The sequence below is a fragment of the Cervus elaphus genome, chromosome 5 (genome assembly GCF_910594005.1).
Source record: "Cervus elaphus chromosome 5, mCerEla1.1, whole genome shotgun sequence".
In the NCBI taxonomy this organism is placed as follows: domain Eukaryota; kingdom Metazoa; phylum Chordata; class Mammalia; order Artiodactyla; family Cervidae; genus Cervus; species Cervus elaphus.
Genome location: NC_057819.1, coordinates 99,067,488 through 99,086,101, shown reverse-complemented (window position 1 = coordinate 99,086,101; position 18,614 = coordinate 99,067,488). Strand labels below are relative to the sequence as shown.

The window sequence follows — 18,614 nt, the reverse complement described above, 5'->3', positions numbered from 1 at the left end:
GTTGAAAACTAGGGGATTTCCCTGGTGTTCCAGTGGTTAAGACTCCATGTTTGTAATGAAGAGGGTGCGTGTTTCATCTAAGATCTCACATCTTAGTTTTAGCCCAGCGATGCAGCTAAAAAAGAGGGGGGAGGGGAAGGAGAGGGAGAGACACAGGAAGAGGAAGGACCGAGCGAAGCTGTCCCCAGGGGGCACCCTTGGGGACCCAGGGTCTCCCAGAGGCCCAGGGTAAAGGACTCACTCTCCCCAGGCATTGATCTCTGTGCCATCTTGGATAAACAAGTCCTTGGGACTTACCAGTACAGGAAAGAAAGTCCATACTAGTCATCCTGTTAAAGGGGATCTCCAATCAACTTTTCACTTCAGGACAGAAGAAGACTAGAAAATGAATCATGAAGAGAAGTCTCAGTATCAGTCAAGAACTGGGAGCACCTTCACAGCAAGTTTCTACAACCTCATGGGCTTGGCCTCAGAGAAGGTGATCTGACTATAGATGCATCCCTGGGATTCCACAGATGTTGAAGGTCCAGCAAAAAACATGACTGAGTCAGAGAAAAACTGCTAAGAACTCCCAGTTCCTAATAGCCTGATGAAGTGGAACTCCTCACGCAAGTAGGAGGCAAAAGGCAATTATAAAATGAAGTGGGTTAGGGATTTCCCTGGTGGTCCAGCAGCTAAGACTCTGCTCCCAATGAAGGTGGCCAGAGTTCGATCCCTGGTTGGGGAACTAGATCCCGCATGCCCAAAATGAAAGATACTACCTGCTGCAACTAAGACCCAGTGCAGCCAAATAAATAACTAAAAATAAATATATAAAAAAATGAAGTGGGTTATATCCAGTGATTCATACTCCTAAACTCTTTTTTTGACTCCTAACACTCTTAGTATTTATGCTCTTAATATTAAAAATAAGTGGAGCTCAATTTTTTAAAAGTCAGGTGTAAAATAAACTACCACTTTGGGAACTTGGCAGTTTCTTACAAAATTAAAAGCATGTATTTCCTATCTGATCCAGGAGTTCCAGTCCTAGGAATTTATCCAAGAAAGAGAAGCTTATGTCTGCAAAAGATCTGCACACAAACCAGAGCAACAGTTACTTGGCTGAGAGGACTGACCAGAAGCGGCACAAGGGAATGAATGAAAATGTCTGTACTGATAGAGGTGGTGATTACATGGATGGACATATTTCTCAAAACTCATAGAACTGTACACCTCAGATCTGTGCATTTCTCTGTATGTAAGTTATTGCTCAATTTAAAAGGTTATTAGGGAATTCCCTGGCAGTCCAGTGGTGAGGACATGGTGTTTTTACTGCCAAGGGTCTGGGGAACTAAGATCCCATAAGCCACCTGGCACAGATTTAAAACAAAAAAAAAAGCTTATTAGTTGAAAAAATTAAAGTAAGACATTGTTGGGACTTCCCTGGTGGTCCTGTGGCTAAGATTCTATGTTCCAAATGCAGGGGGTTTGAGCCCAGGTCAGGGAACAGGTCAGTCCTGCATGCTGCAAGACTCAGCACAGCCAAATAAAATAAAATAAAATAAAATAAAAAATTTTTAAAGTAAGACATTGTTTAAATGCACAATAGAGGACTATTAATAGAGCATACAACTCAGTTTTATAATTTTTAAAGTCGATTTTAAATACAGTTGGCATTCTGTAAATGTCATGGAAACAGAGGGCTGACTGTATTTACCCAAATAAGGGGGAAATATCAGTAAACTGAAGTGGAAAGGGGCAGTGATAAAGAATAGCTAATGATGAAATGGTAATGAAAGATCTCCCCTCCCAGCGAACCCACACCAGGTAGCTTTATGAATGAGTTCTACCAAACTTTCAAGGGATGGATCACCTGTATTTTGCATAATCTGTTCCTGAAAACAAAAGAAGAAGTCAAGTCAACTAGGTTTATGAAGATTTTACTCCAGCTAAGGATGGATGAGAAAATAAAAATATAGGCTTCACTCACTTATGAACATAAATGTGAAAACCCCAAAGGAAATATGGGCCAACCAAATCCAGAAGTTTACTGGAAAAGAAATCTTCCAATCTAATGAGGTCAAGTTTGCCCTGGGGGGTGCGAGGACGGTGTGCCACCCCACATTCTTCCTTCCTGACAGAACCCCGGCTTGTTGGAGGCAGCACAAATGCCCCAGCCCCAAGGGATGAGTCATGATTAGTCACAGCCATGCCCTGCTCTCTGCCAGACACTCAGAATGCAAACCTCCCTTGCAACCAGCAGCACCAAGATCCATTTCTGATTTATGATACCAGGACAAGTCGACTGGGGGAGGAGGTATGGGCGGAAGTCTAACCTTGACTGGTGAAAGGAGAGTCACTGATGGTAAAGCAGTTTAGCGCTTGCTTCTGTTGTCCCTCCTTCCCATTCATCACCAGATTTGTGTCTTTGGATGCAGCAGTCAGCTTGCACCCCTGAGGGTGCCGTGAGGACAAAAAGCCAGTGTGCTGAGGATGGCAAGACAGAAAGAGAGACTCTTGACTGGAGGATGCCATCAAGTGCTGGATTAACCTGAGATGGACCCTCTCCAGCCTGCTCATTAAGTAGTTACTGTCCTTTGAGAATTCCTCGTGGTCCAGTGGTTAGGACTCCATGCTTCCACTGCAGGAGGCACAGGTTTAATTCCTGGTGGGGAACTAAAATGACCCCTCAAGCCGCAATATATGGCCAAAATAAATAAATTAATTAATTAATAAACTTAAAAAAATAAGTTACTGCCCTTAGATTTTTAAGGTACAACTGCTGGTATTCTGTTACATGCAGCAGAGATCACATCTATCAGCTCAAATGGTTTATCATCAGAAAATCTACCACCATTATTCACTGCATTAGTGGACTAAAGGAGGAAGAGCATGTGTTTTGTAATAGGAGAAGCTCAGGGCACAATGCCTAATTTTAATCTATAAAACTTCAGAGGGAATTCCCTGGTGGTCCAGTGGTTAAGAATCTGCCGGCCAATGCAGGGGACACGGGTTCAATCCCTGGTCTGGGAAAATCCCACCTGCCTCGAAGCACCTAAGCCCATGCGCCACAGCTACTGAGCCTGAGTGCCTTAGAACCTGTGCTCTCCAAAAAGAGAAGCCACCACTAGGGAACTAGAGAAAGCCCGAAAACAGCAACAAAGACCCAGTGCCACAAACAACAGCAACAAAAAAGAAAACCATGCAAATAAAACAATCCTATAACTAATGTATTTAATGATGCCCTCCTGGTTAACATGGATACAAGACAGAATTGCCACTACCACAATATTGGGGGTCCTGACCAACGTGCTAAGATAAGAAAATGCAATAAGCAGTACAGAGACATGAAAGGAAAAGATACACCCATTGTTACCTCTGATGATATGATCACCTATGTAGACAATCTACCAGAAACCATAAACAAACTACTAGAACCAAAAGGAGAGGCAGGGACTTCGATCACTACAAGAAAAATTTAACGCTAATAGCTCTCCATTAGGAATTATAGAAAACAAAGCATCATTCACAATAGTAATACAATATATAAAGTATTCAGAACTTGATTAAGAATGTTCTTTCCATTTATGTAAAGTCTTTATGGAAAAAAATTAAAACTGTTAAAAAGAAATGAAATTTTGGTATAAACAGAAAGATCAACAATTTGTTTGGATGAGTCAAGTCAATATTATAAAGATATTGCACTTAGTCTCTCATTTGTGTCCGACTCTTTGCAACCCCATGGACTGTAGCCCGCCAGGTTCTTCTGTCCATGGGGAGTCTCCAGGCAAGAATACTGGAGTGGGTTGCCATGCTGTCCTTCAGGGGATCTTCCCAACCCAGGTCTCCTGCACTGCAGGCAAATTCTTTACCATCTAAGCCACCAGGGAAGCCCATAAAGATGTTCAGTTCAGTTCAGTTCAGTCGCTCAGTCATGTCCGACTCTTTGCAACCCCGTGAATCGCAGCACGCCAGGCCTCCCTGTCCATCACCAACTCCCGGACTTTACTCAAACACATGTCCATCGAGTCGGTGATGCCATCCAGCCATCTCATCCTCTGTCATCCCCTTCTCCTCCTGCCCCCAATCCCTCCCACCATCAGGGTCTTTTCCAATGAGTCAACTCTTCGCATGAGGTGGCCAAAGTACTGGAGTTTCAGCTTCAGCATCAGTCCTTCCAATGAACATGCAGGACTGATCTCCTTTAGGATGGACTGGTTGGATCTCCTTGCAGTCCAAGGGACTCTCAAGAGTCTTCTCCAACACCACAGTTCAAAAGCATCAATTTTTCGGCGCCTAGCTTTCTTCATAGTCCAACTCTCACATCCATACATGACCACTGGAAAAACCATAGCCTTGACTAGACAGACCTTTGTTGGCAATGTAATGTCTCTGCTTTTTAATATGCTATCTAGGTTGGTCATAACTTTCCTTCCAAGGAGTAAGCGTCTTTTAATTTCATGGCTGCAATCACCATCTGCAGTGATTTTGGAGCCCCCCAAAAAACAAAGTCTGACACTGTTTCCACTGTTTCCCCATCTATTTCCCATGAAGTGATGGGACCAGATGCCATGATCTTAGTTTTCTGAATGTTGAGCTTTAAGCCAACTTTTTCACTCTTCTCTTTCACTTTCATCAAGAGGCTTTTTAATTCTCCCTAAACTAATATATAAGTTAAAATTTCTGGAACTTGACAAACCTATTCCAAAACATGTATGACAGTACAGAGGTACATGGATAGTTACATCAGCTTTGAAAAAGAAAAGAAAAGAGGAGCAAATCACCCTGTCAGGTAGTAAAACATATCATAATAATTTTGGCAGAATCATTAAGACTATAATAAAAAAGACACTAGAGGAAGCATGTAAAAACTAGGTATGAGACACAGACAAGCCAAGGCAGTGTCTTATTTGATGTGGTCAATCTATGCAACAGTTTCTACCTCTTAGAGCACGGGCTATGTTTCTGTGAGCCTTCTCTCCCAAAGCTTGCCATCTAGAGGGGTAGACAAACACTGAAACAAAGTATCCCCATAGCTTTGGCAGGATTGTCCGGAACTTATATACAGTAACGAATCCAGTCTAAGGAGCTGGAAGAACAGATACTCCCCCTTCCCAGAAGTGGTTCAGAGCTAGAGCCACCAAACCGTGACAACCTTCCCGACAGAGTGCTCATGCTTGAGTCCAAGAGGCCCCAGGGACTGGCCCGGTTAGTGGCTTTACCGCACAAATACTAGGTAGAAACATTCCATTCCAGCTGCTGATGCTCAGGTTCAGGTCCATGAGAACCCCACTTCTGATTCTAATTTTTGCTGTAGTCAGGTTCTTTTGATTACAGGCAAAAAGGAATACAGTTAAATCACCTAAAAAAAAAAAAAAAATGAGTTTCTCAACCTTCCTGGCCACAACTGGTTTGTGCAAAAATCATCAGTGGATGATTGTGGCTAAAGTTTGACTGGGAACAGGATATTTACATGCTATCAAAGTATCTCCCTACACAACTGCTTCTTAGTTACAAAAGGAATAATAGTATCTTTTTTTCTGGCTGCATGGCATGTGGGATCTTAGTTCCTTGGCCAGGGATTGAACCAGCTCCTGCAGTGGAAGATTGGAGTCTTAACCACTGGACCTTGGAAGGGACCAGGGAAGTCCTGAAAAATAGTATCATGACAATGGAGGGAATGGGTAGATTCCCCTTAACCAAACGCTTGAAGTTTTAACATCACCAGTAATGGGTCAAATCGACATAGCATATCTCCCGATATGATGTACTGAGAAAGACACATCACTCATCGAATATTCCTGCCAGGAAAACAACCCAAATCCAATCATGAGAACCATCAGCTAACCTGAAGAAATATCTACATAATTGAGGGATATCCTGTGTAATTACCGGATGATGGTTTTCAAAAATGTTGAAGTCATGAAAAATAAAGACAGATTAAGGAACTAAAGGAAACTAAAGAGATATGGTCCTGCATTGGATCCTTGACTGGGGGGGATAAAGCTATAAAGGACATTTTTCAGACAGATGGCAAAATGGGAATATGAACCGTGAGTTGGATAATGGTACTGTATCAATATTAAATTCTTGAAATTAATACATACTACAGTTAGGTAAGAAAATGTCCTTGTTTTTTAGGAAATATGTTGAAATATTGAAGGGAAAAGATGTGTCTGTAACTTACTCTCAAATGGTTCAGGAAGAAAACAAAGTGAGAAACGAAGTGAGAAAGCAAATGAGACAAAATGGTAATGAATGGTGAGTCCTAGCCAAAGTGATACATTTTAATAAAATTAACCATGACAGTATACATGGGATGTTTATTGTCAAGTGCAATAAATTTAGAAGTTGGCAATCAAAAGCTAGCCAAATCCACCCGAGGGACGATGGGATCAATTTACCTTCTCCTATTCTACCTGCTAAGTACGACTGGACATTATATGTAAAACAAACACAAAAAGATGTAGAAAGCCGAAAGGCTAGGTGCCTCAGGCCCCGAGAAACAGCCTGATGGTGGTAAGATGCCTGGGTTTTCTTTTTGCCTCGAATGTCCCTCTCTTGGAGGAAAAGAAATTAGCAACCTGGAAACACCACAGACACAGCCCCAACAAAAGCCTGCTCTCTCCGCCAGGAAAGGGAGAGCCTAACGGCAGAAAACTCCGAAAATAACCACTTGAGTCCAGCCAAATATTACAGAAAAACGTTGACCCCACCCACACCCATACCAACAAAGGCCAAGTGGTGAGCATAGATTTCCAGGCTTGCTATAAGGTGCCCCAACATCCCTGCTGGGGTGGTTTCTAAGAAGGCCAAGGAGGGAGTAGGAACTTTCACCCCCATCAGATGGTAATGAGGCCTCCCACACTCAGGGTCCATGGAAATTGCAGGGAAGCCTGGACGCCCATCCAGACGGGCAGTGACCAGACATCCTTCGCCCTCCCTGCTAGGCTGGTGTCAGAGGAAGCCTCCTAGAGAGTCAGAAGTTCCCCTCGTTTCTGCAGAAATGAGGGCATCCTCCCCAAGTGGCAGTGGTGACCTGGTGGGGAACTGGAAATCCCACCCTCACTCATGAGATGTCCACAGAGACTGGATGAGAAATGTGAACTTCTGTCTCCGCCTGGCAGTGAGAAGGCAGTGCCCCTCCCTTCCCTGCCAGAGCAGTAGCAGAGAAAGCCAGCTGAAACAGAAGGTTTAAATCAGATCCAGAGTCTCATAAAATAACGTTAAGATGCCCCTGTTTCATTAAAAATTAGTCAATGTACCAAAACCAGGGAAGGTCTCAAACTGAATGAAAAAAGCCAGTCCGTAGCTGCCACCACCCAAAGGGACAGAGATGTCAGAGCTATCTGAAAAATCATTCAAAGCAGCCACGACAAAATGCTTTCACAAAAAATTATGCATATGTTTGGAACAAATGAGAAAATAGAAAGCTTCAGCAAAGAAAAAAAAGATCTAAAGAAGAACTGAATGGAAATTTTAGAGCTGAAAAAATATAATAACTGAAATGAGAGCTCAGGGAATGGGCTCTGCCACAGAATGGAGGGGACAGAGAAAAGAATCAGTGAGCTGGAAGATTCAATAATGGAAATCACCCGTTCTGAACAACAGAGGGCAAGAAGAATTTAAAAAAAAAAACAAAAAAAAACCAACACAGTCTCCCATGGGACCTGTAGGACTACAACAAAAGATCTGCCAATATGTCATCAGAACCCCAGAAGCAGAGGAGAAAGAGGATGAGGCTGAAACAGGTCTCAAAGAAATAAGAGCTAAAAACTACCCAAATTTGCAGGAGACATAAATTTACACATGTAACATGCTGAGCAAACCCCAAACAGGATAAACTCAAAGAATAACCCAAAGATAAAGCCTCCCAAAATAAACATGCAACTACCATATGACCTAGAGATTGCATTCCAGAGCAATTTTCCCCAGGGAAATGAAGACTTACGTTCACACACAAATCTCTAACATGGACAGCACATCTATCTGTAATAAGTCAACAACTGAGATCAGCCTTCCTGTCCATCCACTGGTAAACAGATAAGCTGTAGAACATATATACATACTAGGGAAGACTACTTAGCAATAATAAGAAATGAACTTCTGATGCACACAACAACTTGTACAAGTCTCCAGAGAATTATGCTGAGTAGAAAAAAAAAAAAAACAGTTTCAAAAGGTTATATACTGTATGATCCCATTAATGTAACATTTTCTGGCGGGGGGGGGGGGGGCGGGGGGGCGGAGGGCATGCCGTGCAGCATGTGGGATCTTAATTCCCTGACCAGGGATCAAACCCATGCCCCCTTACATCCTTGAGTTGGAAGCTTGGGATCTTAACCCTGGACAGCCAGGGAAGTACCAGTATAACATTCTTGAAATGACATGATTATAGCATGAAGAACAGATTAGTAGTGGTCAGAGTTAAGGAGGGGTGGGGAGGTAGGAAGGAAGAGGCTAAGGGTATCAAAGGGCAACATAAGGAATCCTTATGGTGATGGAAATGTTCTGTATCTTGACAGAACAATGTCAATATCATGGTTGTGATGCTGGATGTACTACAGTTTTGCAAGATGTTACTGTTGGGGAAAATTGGGTAAAGAGTCCACAGGATCTCTGTCTTATTTCTTACAACTCATGTGAATTGATAATTGTTTCAAAATAAGAAGTTTAATTTTTAAAAGTTTACCTTAAATCTTTGTAAATAGTTTCACTTTTAAAAAAATAAAAAATACAATCTTTAAGTTCATTATGTTGCAAGTAACATTCCAATATCAACCAGTTTTTAAAAAAAAATAAAAGGGTTTTTGGCTCACTGAACTTCAAAATCTGTTTGATAAAGCATTTCAGTGATGCCAAGGACCTGGTTTCTTTTTTCATTATAACTTCCCTGGCATTAACTTCATCCTAAGGTCAGATCTCCTCGTGCTCACAAAAAGATGCCAACAACTCACCTGGGGTTACTTATTTCCGTGTCCACATCCAGAGAAAGTACACATATCTCAACCAACCAACAGAAGTCTTGGGCTTCATTATGAAAGGACCAACTTACTTTCTATCTCCATCCTTGGACCAGTCACTCTGACCATGGGACACCCTTACCAGCTTGTATCAGGGGAGGAAAGGAAGGAGGTCCCCTTGTTCAAGGGGAGGAAGTCTAGTGACTAACCTAGGTCAACATATTCAGGTGGGATAGAGTCTCTGCACCAAAAATTCTAAGGATGGAGTATGAGTAATTTCTCAAAAGAAGAAAAGCTGAATGGGTCTTAAGTAGACCTCCAACTAATGTCTTCTGCACAAACTCTAAAAATGAACCACAGAGCTTCCCTGGTGGCCCAGTGGTAAAGAATTCACCTGCCAATGTAGGAGATACAGGTTCGATCCCTGATTTGGGAAGGTTCCACATGCTGCAGAGCAACTAAGCCAGTTTACCATAACTATTGAGCCTGTGCACTAGAGCCCAGGAACTGCAACTATTGAGCCCATGTGCCACGACTACTACGTGCCCTAGAACCCATGCGCTGCAACAAAGAGTAGTAGTAACTCTTTATATATAAAGAGTAGTGGGGGGCTAGAGAACAGCCCAAGCAGCAATAAAGACTGCCAAAACAAACAAACAAATAAATAAATAATTTTACAAAATAAATAAAACACAACCAGAACCCTAACTTAGGTTTCTTTGGATGCATGCAACAGAAATCAACTCTAACTTAATCCCACGCAGAGTTCTTGAAAAGATGCAGAAGCTCGCTGGCCACAAGTGAACAATGGAAATCCAGGACTGCTCAGGAATCAGGTGACTCCAAGGAATTAGTATCAGGAAGTATTCTACAGCTTTTCCTGAGCCCTTTGTCAAAATGAATCAAGTCCAGTCCTATTTTCTCTTCTTCTGTTGCCTCATTCACTGTTTGAAATCCTAGGAGAAGGATTTTGGAATGTCCATGATTAGGTCATATCCCTGGGCTGAACTCAGGTGGTGACAGGAAGGATCTAGTGGAAGGAACTTCCAAAGACATTCTGGTTTCCAAAGCAACAGGCCAGGATTCCTACTCGCATCAAAGTCTGCACTCATCTGGGGAGGTGTAATCTCTCAAAAGAAATGGGGGTCCTCTTATTTGAAAGGAATAGATGCTGGATTTAAAAATTACAAATATTCAGGCCTTCCCTATGGCCCATGGCTAAGACTCTGTGCTCCCTATGCTGGGGGCCTGGGTTTGAGCCCTGGTCAGGGAACTAGATCCCACATGCTGCAGCTAAGGGTTCACATCCTTCAACTAAATCTCTCACGTGCCACAACTAAGACCCAGCACAGCCAAATAAATAAAAAATTTTAATCAGAAATATTCACCTTGGGTATTACATAATAAAACATGTGAGGTGACACAAAGCAGCACTCAAATGAAAAGTATTAACTCAATGAGTTTACCTGAAAATCAAGATCGAAAATAAGTCAACTAAGATTTCAACTCAAGAAGGCAGACAGAGAACATGAAAATAAGCCCACTAGAAACTAACAAAACAAACAAAAAAAAAAAAAAAAGAAACTAACAAAACATTGTAAATCAATTATAGTTCAAAAAATAAATTACAAAAGAAAGAAAATGGGCTCAAAGTATGAGAAATTATTCAAGGTAAAAGTAGATATTTGTCACCAAATAAAAAACCCCAACTATTGACTAGTGAATATAATAAATCTGGTTCTTGGACTAGCCCACTAAAACAGACCAATCTTTGGCAAGTTTGGTCAATAAAGAAAGGGAGGCAGGGAGGAAGACAGAGAAGAGGAAGAGCAAAAATACAAATAAACAACATCAGGGGTCATAACTACAGGTATGGAGATTTTAACAGATTATAAAAGTATAAAATGTGCAAACTTACAAAAAATTGAAAGCCACATGAAAATGATATTGTATTAGAAAAATAACAGTTACAAAAATTGACTCAAGATGTAGAAGCTTCAAGAGATAAACAATTAGAGCAGGAATTGAAAAGGTATTTGAGGAGTTTTCCCACAAGTGTCTTCAAGCCCAGTTTCATAGGTGAATTCCACCAAAACTGCATGGAAAATCCCTATGATCTCTAACTTTTCCAGAGAACAGAAAAATTTCCAGCTTATTTTACAAGGCCAGTAGAACTCTGATAACAAAACACAGCAAACAGAGAGGGACAAAAGCACCCCCCAAAGAAATCTATGGGCCACACCTATTTTCTAATTTACATGTACAAATTCTGAATAAAATCTGAGCAAACTAACCTATAATGTTTAATGAATAATTCATAATGGCTAAGTAGGGTTAATCCCAAACATTCAACGATGTAAAATTAGAAACAATCCAGGCCATTGGCATGTGAAGAAAGTAAAACATTAGGATCGTTTCACTAGGTGCCGAAGCACAAGAATCCCTTTTCTGTGTCTGCAAAATCCTTCAACATGGAAATCTTTGGAGAAGCAGAACCTGCCTTGTATTATAGAAGGTGAAAATGCCAGATACCTTGCTTTCCAAGACTCCTTTGTAACTGGGTCATAGGTACAAGATCAATTGGACTCACACCCAGACTTTTTAATATTTATTTGTTTTGACTGTGCTGAGGCTTAGTTGCAACATGTGAACTCTTAGTTGTGGCATGTGGGATCTAAGTTTCCTGACCAGGGATCAAAGCCGGGCCCCCTGCATTGGGAGTGCAGAGTCTTAGCCACTGGACCACCAGGGAAGTCCCTTGAACCCAGACTTTGAATCAGGAGTTAGTATCACAACAGAGGAGGGATAATGTAGGATTCTCTCTCTGCAGTCAGGAGGCTGTGCTAACCCTGAGCTCCTGGCCCAGCAGTTGCAGTGGAACAAGCTTCAGAGACCTGGTCTTGCAGCAAGAGCAGAGATTTCCTCACCAGACTGGTTCTGCAGCCTGGTTCTCAGCTCTGTTCCTAGCTACACGGGCCCACGTATGGTTCTCTAGCCCTCATTTAGAAGTCTCTGAAGTAGCCAATGTAGTTTCAATAAATTCCTCTTCAGCCTAAATTAAGTAGAAAAAATTTATGTTGCTTACAACTAAAAACCCTAACTGACGCCAAAATGGCAAAAAACCCCAACAGCCTCAGAGGCCTTACTCCATGTCGTGGACGCTATGCAACTTCACCTCGCTTCTGGCTACTTACTTAGTGCCTTGTTTTCTCCATGTCTTTGAGTACTCTTTGCAGCCAGCAAATTATATAAAATCATATGACCAACAGGTCTATGGATTAACTGCATCTGGCTCAAGTATCCATTCCTTGTCCAGTCACCAGCCAGCAGATAAGGGCAGGCCTATGCGACCGTAGGGTACCCCTTCTAGGGGACAGTCAATGGGACATTTTCATCATGGAAGGGGCCGTGGACCAACAGATATGACATCTATCTGAAACAGGCATCCAACTGGGTCTTGGGAAATCCTAAAAGGCTTTTCAGAGGAAGAAATTCTCAGTTGGAACTCCTCAGATAAGTAAGTTAGGCAGAAGGGGATAAAGGGAGAGAAGAAGGCACAAGAAAGAGAGTAACCTAGAGTCAAGGGTGGAGCGTTTAAGAGATGGGATTAGGGACTTCCCTGGTGGTTCAGACACTAGGACTCGGAGTTCCCAATGCCGGGGGCCCAGGTTTTGATCCCTGGTCAGTGAACTAGATCCCACATGCTGCAACTAAGAGTTCTCATGCCACATCTAAGATCCAGTGCGGTGAAAGAAAGGAAGGAAGGAAGGAAGAGATAGGGGCTTGACAGGTGGGCAAGGGTCAGATCTTACAAGACTCTGTAGGCCTGTTAGGGATCTCAGACTCCCTCCTGAGGGTTGTAAGGAGCCATTGGTGAGTTTCAAGCAGTGGAAGGATAGGAGCAAATCTGCATTTCTGGGGAAAAGGAGGGAGTCAGGAAACGGGGAGAGCAGTGGAGAGGCTGTCACAGAGACACAGTGGAGAGAACATGGCACCCTGGACGAAGATGGTGGCAGTGAGGGTGGAAAGAAGGGGGTTGAGGGGCACTGGGAGGTAAAACTAGTGGGACTTGGTGGCAGGTTAAATAGGGGGTGGAGCTAAGGATGACTCTCAGGGATTTTGCTTGTACTGGTTGGAGGGCTAGATAAATGAGTGGATGACAAAACAATTCACCAGGTTGGCCAACACAGGAAGACAGGCTATTTAGAGAGAGGTGATGAACTTAGTTTTTGAACATACTGCTTCAGGGCCTGTGGGACAGCCAAGAAATTCAAAAGGCGGTGGGACATATGTGTTTGGGTCTCAGGAGAGGGGTCTGGGCTAGAGATGAAGACTTGAGAGTTACTGGGGGTACAAGTGGTGGTAGAGGGAAGGGAATGGATGAGGAGAAGCTCAGGGGTTTGTGTAGCATCAGAGAAGGCCAGTGACCGAACTCTGGGGGCAGGTTAATCTCTCATGAAGGACAGAAGAAGGGGAATCTACAAAGAAGATTTGAAAAAGGTCATCTAGAGAGGCAGGAAGAAAACCAAGAAAAAATTACCACTGGATAAACAACAAGGTCCTACTGTAAAGCACAGGGAACTATGTTCAATATCCTGGGATAAACCATAATAGAAAAGAATATAAATAAGAATGTATGTATGTGTATAACTGAGTCTCTTGGCGGTAACAGCAGAACAACACAACCTTGTCAATCAATTCTAATTCAATCAAAAATAAATTAAAAAAAAAAAACCTCTAAAAAAGAAAAGTGAACTTGGACTGTCCCAAGGTGGGAGTGGCCACAGGTGAGCAGGCTGCGGAAAACAAGATGGTGTGGAGGAAGGAGTGTCGGGTAGATGCAGAGGGTCAGAGGCACATGGCGGGAACTGAGTCCACGGAGTAGGGGATAGGTGGGAAACGGCCTAGAGGAGGGTGAGGAGGGAGAGGAAGGCCAGCGTGAAAAGTAGGCAATTCTAAGAATGCAGCTGTGAAGGGGAAATGAGGGGGGCAGCTGGAGAGGTTTTTAAAGCCTGGAAGCGAGTGGTGGTTGGAGTCCACCCCCAATCTCCCCAAGGTAGAAGGAGAGCAGGCGAGAACAGAGCCAAAAGGAGGGCTCAGGGCAAGTTGTGGAAGGATGTGATAAGGGTCTGTGTCCAGGATGGAGGCTGTTCCCGGGTCCCGGGAGCCCATATCAGGCTGCCATTTCCTCCCCATCCCTACCCCCTTCCTGCTCCTAACCAGGGCCTCCCTGGAGCTGGAAGACAGAAGGACCAAGTTACACCCTGGAAGAAGCTCTGTGTCTCTGGAGGTTCTTCTGCCGGTCTGTGAGCTGGGGCCAGGGCTCGGGGAGGCCAGGGCCTGAGGGAGGGATAACAGCCAAGGGCTGGAGCTAGTAGTTCAGGCTTTGCTGGAGAAGGGGAGGAGAGGGGAATGGAGGGAGAGAGGTGTGGGAGCTGAGTTTCTGGAATAATCCTAGAGGCTGTAGTGGGGGCCAGGGCCCGGAGGCATACTGCTGGGGGCCCGAGGGGTGCCCACTCAAGCCTCCCTTGCCCACAGGTCACCATGCCCCTCCTCCTCTTGCTGCTCCTGCTGCCAAGCCCTTCACACTCTGCCCCCATCTGTGAAGTTGGCCACAAGGACAGCCAGATAGAAGTGAACTGTGAAAATAAGGGGCTGAAGGCACCGCCTCCAAACCTGCAGGTCAACACCGCCATCCTCCACCTGGGTGAGAACCCCCTGGGCACTTTCTCCATGGAATCCGTGGTGGATCTGCCCCACCTCACTGAGCTGTTCCTGGGTAAGAGCCAGCTGATCAGCCTGCAGACAGACGCGAAACTGCCGCGGCTGGAGGTCCTGAATCTAGCGCACAATGAGCTGAGGAGCCTGCCCCAGCTGGGATGGGCACTGCCAGCTCTCTCCATCCTGGATGTGTCCTTCAACAAGCTGACCTCGCTGTCTTCTGATGCTCTGCATGGCCTGAGCCACCTCCATGAGCTCTATCTGCGTGGAAACCAGCTGAGGACTCTGCCCCCTGGGCTCCTGGTGCCCACGCCCCGCCTGAAGAAGCTCAACCTGGCTGAAAACGACTTGCAAGAGCTGCCCGCTGAGCTTCTAAAAGGGTTGGAGGAACTTGACACCCTCTATCTCCAAAACAACAGGCTGCGCACGATACCAACGGACTTCTTTGGGATGCTCCTCCTGCCTTATGCTTTTTTCCATAACAACTCCTGGTCCTGCGACTGCGGGATCCTCTATTTCAGCCGCTGGCTGCAGGACAACCCCAGCAACGTGTACGTATGGGAGGAAAATGTGGACATTAAGGCCATGACCCCCGATGTGAAGAGCGTTCAATGTGTCGATATGAATGGCACGTATGTCTACCGCTTCTCGGGGGATGGCTGCTCCATCCCTGGTGACAGGGACTACCTGGACTACGATGAATACGAAGAGGAACACAAGGTGCCTGTCAAGAGCACTGTGATCAGCCTCTCTAACCACACCATGCACTGGGACCTGCTCTATTCAGCACTGCCTACTTCGCCAGGCAGTCAAGTGTCCTCCTTGCCTCCAGCTAAGAACCTGACCATGATCCGAATTACTATAGACTCCATCACCTCCTCCAAAACTCTAAAACCCACTACTGAGCCCCCCACAACTCCAACCACCCCAGAATCCACAACCCCGACCACCCCAGAACCCACAATCCCGACCACCCCAGAGCCCACTACCCCGACCACCCCGGAGCCCACAACCCCGACCACCCCGGAGCCCACTACCCCGACCACCCCAGAACCCACAATCCTGACCACCCCAGAGCCCACTACCCTGACCACCCCGGAGCCCACTACCCCGACCACCCCGGAACCCACAATCCCGACCACCCCAGAGCCCACAACCCCGACCACCCCGGAGCCCACAACCCCGACCACCCCGGAGCCCACTACCCCGACCACCCCAGAACACGTAAGTGAGACTTTACAACCAACCATATTCTTAACCTCCACAGAATCCATTTCACTCCCCACTATCTTAGAATCCACCATAACCATCATCTCTGAAACTGACAACCTCTGGAAGGCCCAGGGATTGGCTAATTCCAGAAACAACCCTGTTCTCAGCTCTGACTCTTGCTGTCTGTTCCTGGGCTTCTATATCTTGGGTCTCCTCTGGCTCCTGGTTGCCTCTGTGATCCTCATCCTGCTGCTGTGCTGGGTCCAGCAGGTGAAGCCATGGGCCCTGGCCACGGCCACCCACACGGCGCACCTGGAACTGCAGAGGGGAAAGCAGGTGACGGTGCACCGGGCCTGGCTGCTTTTCTTCCAAGGCTTACTTCCCACTTTCCGCTCTAGCCTTTTCCTGTGGGTACGGCCTAATGGCCGCATGGGGCCTCTGCAGGCGGGTCGGCGGCCTTCAGCCCTGAGCCTGGGTCGTGGTGGGGATCTGCTGGGGACAGTGGGTGTTAGGTACTCTGGCCACAGCCTCTGAGGGTGGGTGGTTTGGGGACCCCGAGACAGAGTCTGATAGACTCTCCTATTGGGGCCTAATAGGGGGTGGGTGGGTACGGAGCACAGGGTCAAAGAGGTCTTCATTACTGTGCCTTTATCAGGAGTCTCCCCTGCACGCAGTCCCAGACCCAGCAAATCAAGGAGGAGCTGGGGGAGGGGAGGTCACCGAACAGAGCTCCCTATACTGCATGGATGGTGGGGTTCCCAGACCACTAGGTTATTACTATCACTTTGGGGAAGTTTTAGGTAAGAGCAAATAACATTGTAAAGGTGGTTCCCAAGTGTACCTGTTGAGGAAAACTTGGAAAGAGATGTGTCAACATGTGGGCCCTGAGTGTCTCTGGATGGTATAAACAGGGGTGGTTTTCTGTTCTTTTCCTCTGTTTAGCATTTTCTAGTTTTCCACCATCGTAATGTTATTTGTACAATAAACATAATTTTAAAATGAAATTTTGTTTCTTTGGGAGAGGGAAACAAGGCTGGGGTGCCTTCCCCAGCATTCCCAAGGCCCCAGTTGCCCCACCCTAGTTGCACTGCTCAGAAGCTCTGGTCCTGACCTGCACCTCCCTGGCCTGGGGTGCCTTCCTTCTCTCCTCCAGGGGTCACCAACAACCAGGCCACCGCGAGCAAGTTCCAAGTCAAGAATGAGAAGTTTCCCGGGAGCTCAGGGATGCTACTGAGGGTATCTGCCTGCAGCCCGCAGTACTAGGCCAGGTGGGTGCTTCCTGGCACCGGGGGGCACCAGAAACACAGCTCTCCTGCTCTGCCCAGGGTGGCAGGGAAGGGGAGGGGAGGGCCTGGCAGTGTGCAACATCTTGGTGGGTTTTACTGAATTACTCTCAGGTTTCCTGCTGTCAAGCCAGGAGGCAGGCAAATGGAACCCACTTCTCTTCTCCTGGTGCCATGGGCTCCGCCATTCCCGTTAGCATGTTGGGTAGACTTTCTCTCCTGCCTCTAGCCCAAGCCCAGACTTGGGGTCCAGAGAATGAGAGTGAGGGCTAAGTATTTCTGGCTCCAGGGAGACCCCCTCCTTCTCCGGGTGGTGCAGGGAGAATCTTCCTAATGTGAAACCCTGACATTTCTTTTCTTGCTTTGAACTCTTCCCATGATAGAATACAGCTCTTGAGCTTGGCCACCGATGACTTCTGTGCACCAACCCACCTAACGATCCGGCTTCCCCTCTCCCAGCAAACACTTCACTGCCAGTGCTCCAGCTATTAAGACTCAGCAGAGATTCTCAGCTCCTCAGAGTTTCTCTAAGCCTTTGCTCTCAGAGGGCCAGGAGTGTTTCCCCACCCCGCTTCCCTGACCAGTCGGTTACTGTGCAGTCTCTCCTGGCCCAGACCGGCCTGGGTGCTTCATGTCACCCTGCAATGGTCTGCTGGTGACTCTGTTTCCCTGTGTCACTCTCCCCTCTGGACTTGGAACTCATTAAGGACAAGATCCAGGCTTCAAGTGTCCCTAAGCAGCTCCTGTGGCCCAGGCCAGCATGTGTGCAGAGCGGTAAGACAAGAGGCACAGGTGGGAGGGCCAGGCTGCACCGCCAGGCTGTTGAGCTCAACTTCTGCTTCTACTGATGGGTTCTGCCAAGGGGACAGCTCCCAGCTGCTGCCTGCCTGTCCCCTGGCCTGGCTCCGGAGAAGCCTTCAGGCCTCAAGCACCAGGCTCTTCTTCCAACTGACCTTCCTATGTCCTTTTATGTCCCAAGAGGTTTCTAAGCTTCTTGAGGGCAGGGCCTGGTAGCCCACATCTAAAGAAACAAAGAAGGCAATCATCCTCCCCAGCCTGTGGCCCAGATCAAGTCTCCAGCAAACATCTTCCCCTTCCTAAGCCTCCAGGCTCTGGGGGCCTGACTGTGTCCACTCCATGCCCTGCCCCCACCTTCCCTCCCACCTCGAAGGTCAGCCTTCTCCTCTCAGGCTGTAATCCCTCCCTCTTCAGGCTGCAGAAGCAGTCACCAGACCTCTAAGGCTTTTCCTGGGGATTACATGAGACAACCTGGGCGTCTGCCGAGTTCTTGGGGGAGTGGCTGGGAAGCCTAGAGTTTGGGTTTTTCTCATACGTCACCTGCTACAATATGACTGATTTATATAACACTTGTATAAAAACCGTGAGTGCTCTTTCTTTAATAATTTTTCTTACAAACTCCAGTTCCTATTCTCCAGGAGCATCTGTTCATTTGCCC

The 18,614-nt window shown here is 46.0% G+C and overlaps 1 protein-coding gene across 3 annotated transcripts; it reads left to right on the top strand.

Moving 5' to 3' along the window:
* Positions 1-14,009: 14,009 nt before the first annotated feature.
* Positions 14,010-17,662, top strand: GP1BA (glycoprotein Ib platelet subunit alpha). 3 transcript variants are annotated; one of them, XM_043903536.1, is made up of 4 exons: positions 14,010-14,244; positions 14,481-15,887; positions 17,029-17,143; positions 17,542-17,662. In XM_043903536.1, exons 1-3 carry the CDS (start codon positions 14,083-14,085, stop codon positions 17,107-17,109), a joined length of 1,650 nt encoding a protein of 549 aa, XP_043759471.1. In that variant the 5' UTR covers positions 14,010-14,082; the 3' UTR covers positions 17,110-17,143; positions 17,542-17,662. The 3 variants fall into 3 exon arrangements, with proteins under 3 accessions (XP_043759471.1, XP_043759469.1, XP_043759470.1); XM_043903534.1 differs by lacking the exons at positions 17,029-17,143; positions 17,542-17,662 and having other exon boundaries at positions 14,481-16,872; XM_043903535.1 differs by lacking the exons at positions 17,029-17,143; positions 17,542-17,662 and having other exon boundaries at positions 14,133-14,248; positions 14,481-16,872.
* Positions 17,663-18,614: the final 952 nt, after the last annotated feature.

Excerpts from the sequence above, each read along its gene's own strand:
- GP1BA (XM_043903534.1), top strand. The coding sequence starts at position 14,083 with ATGGAGGCTGTTCCCGGGTCCCGGGAGCCCATATCAGGCTGCCATTTC. Across the intron at positions 14,245-14,480 it reads CTCTGGAGGTTCTTCTGCCG|GTCACCATGCCCCTCCTCCT; the intron begins GTCTGTGAGCTG and ends CCTTGCCCACAG.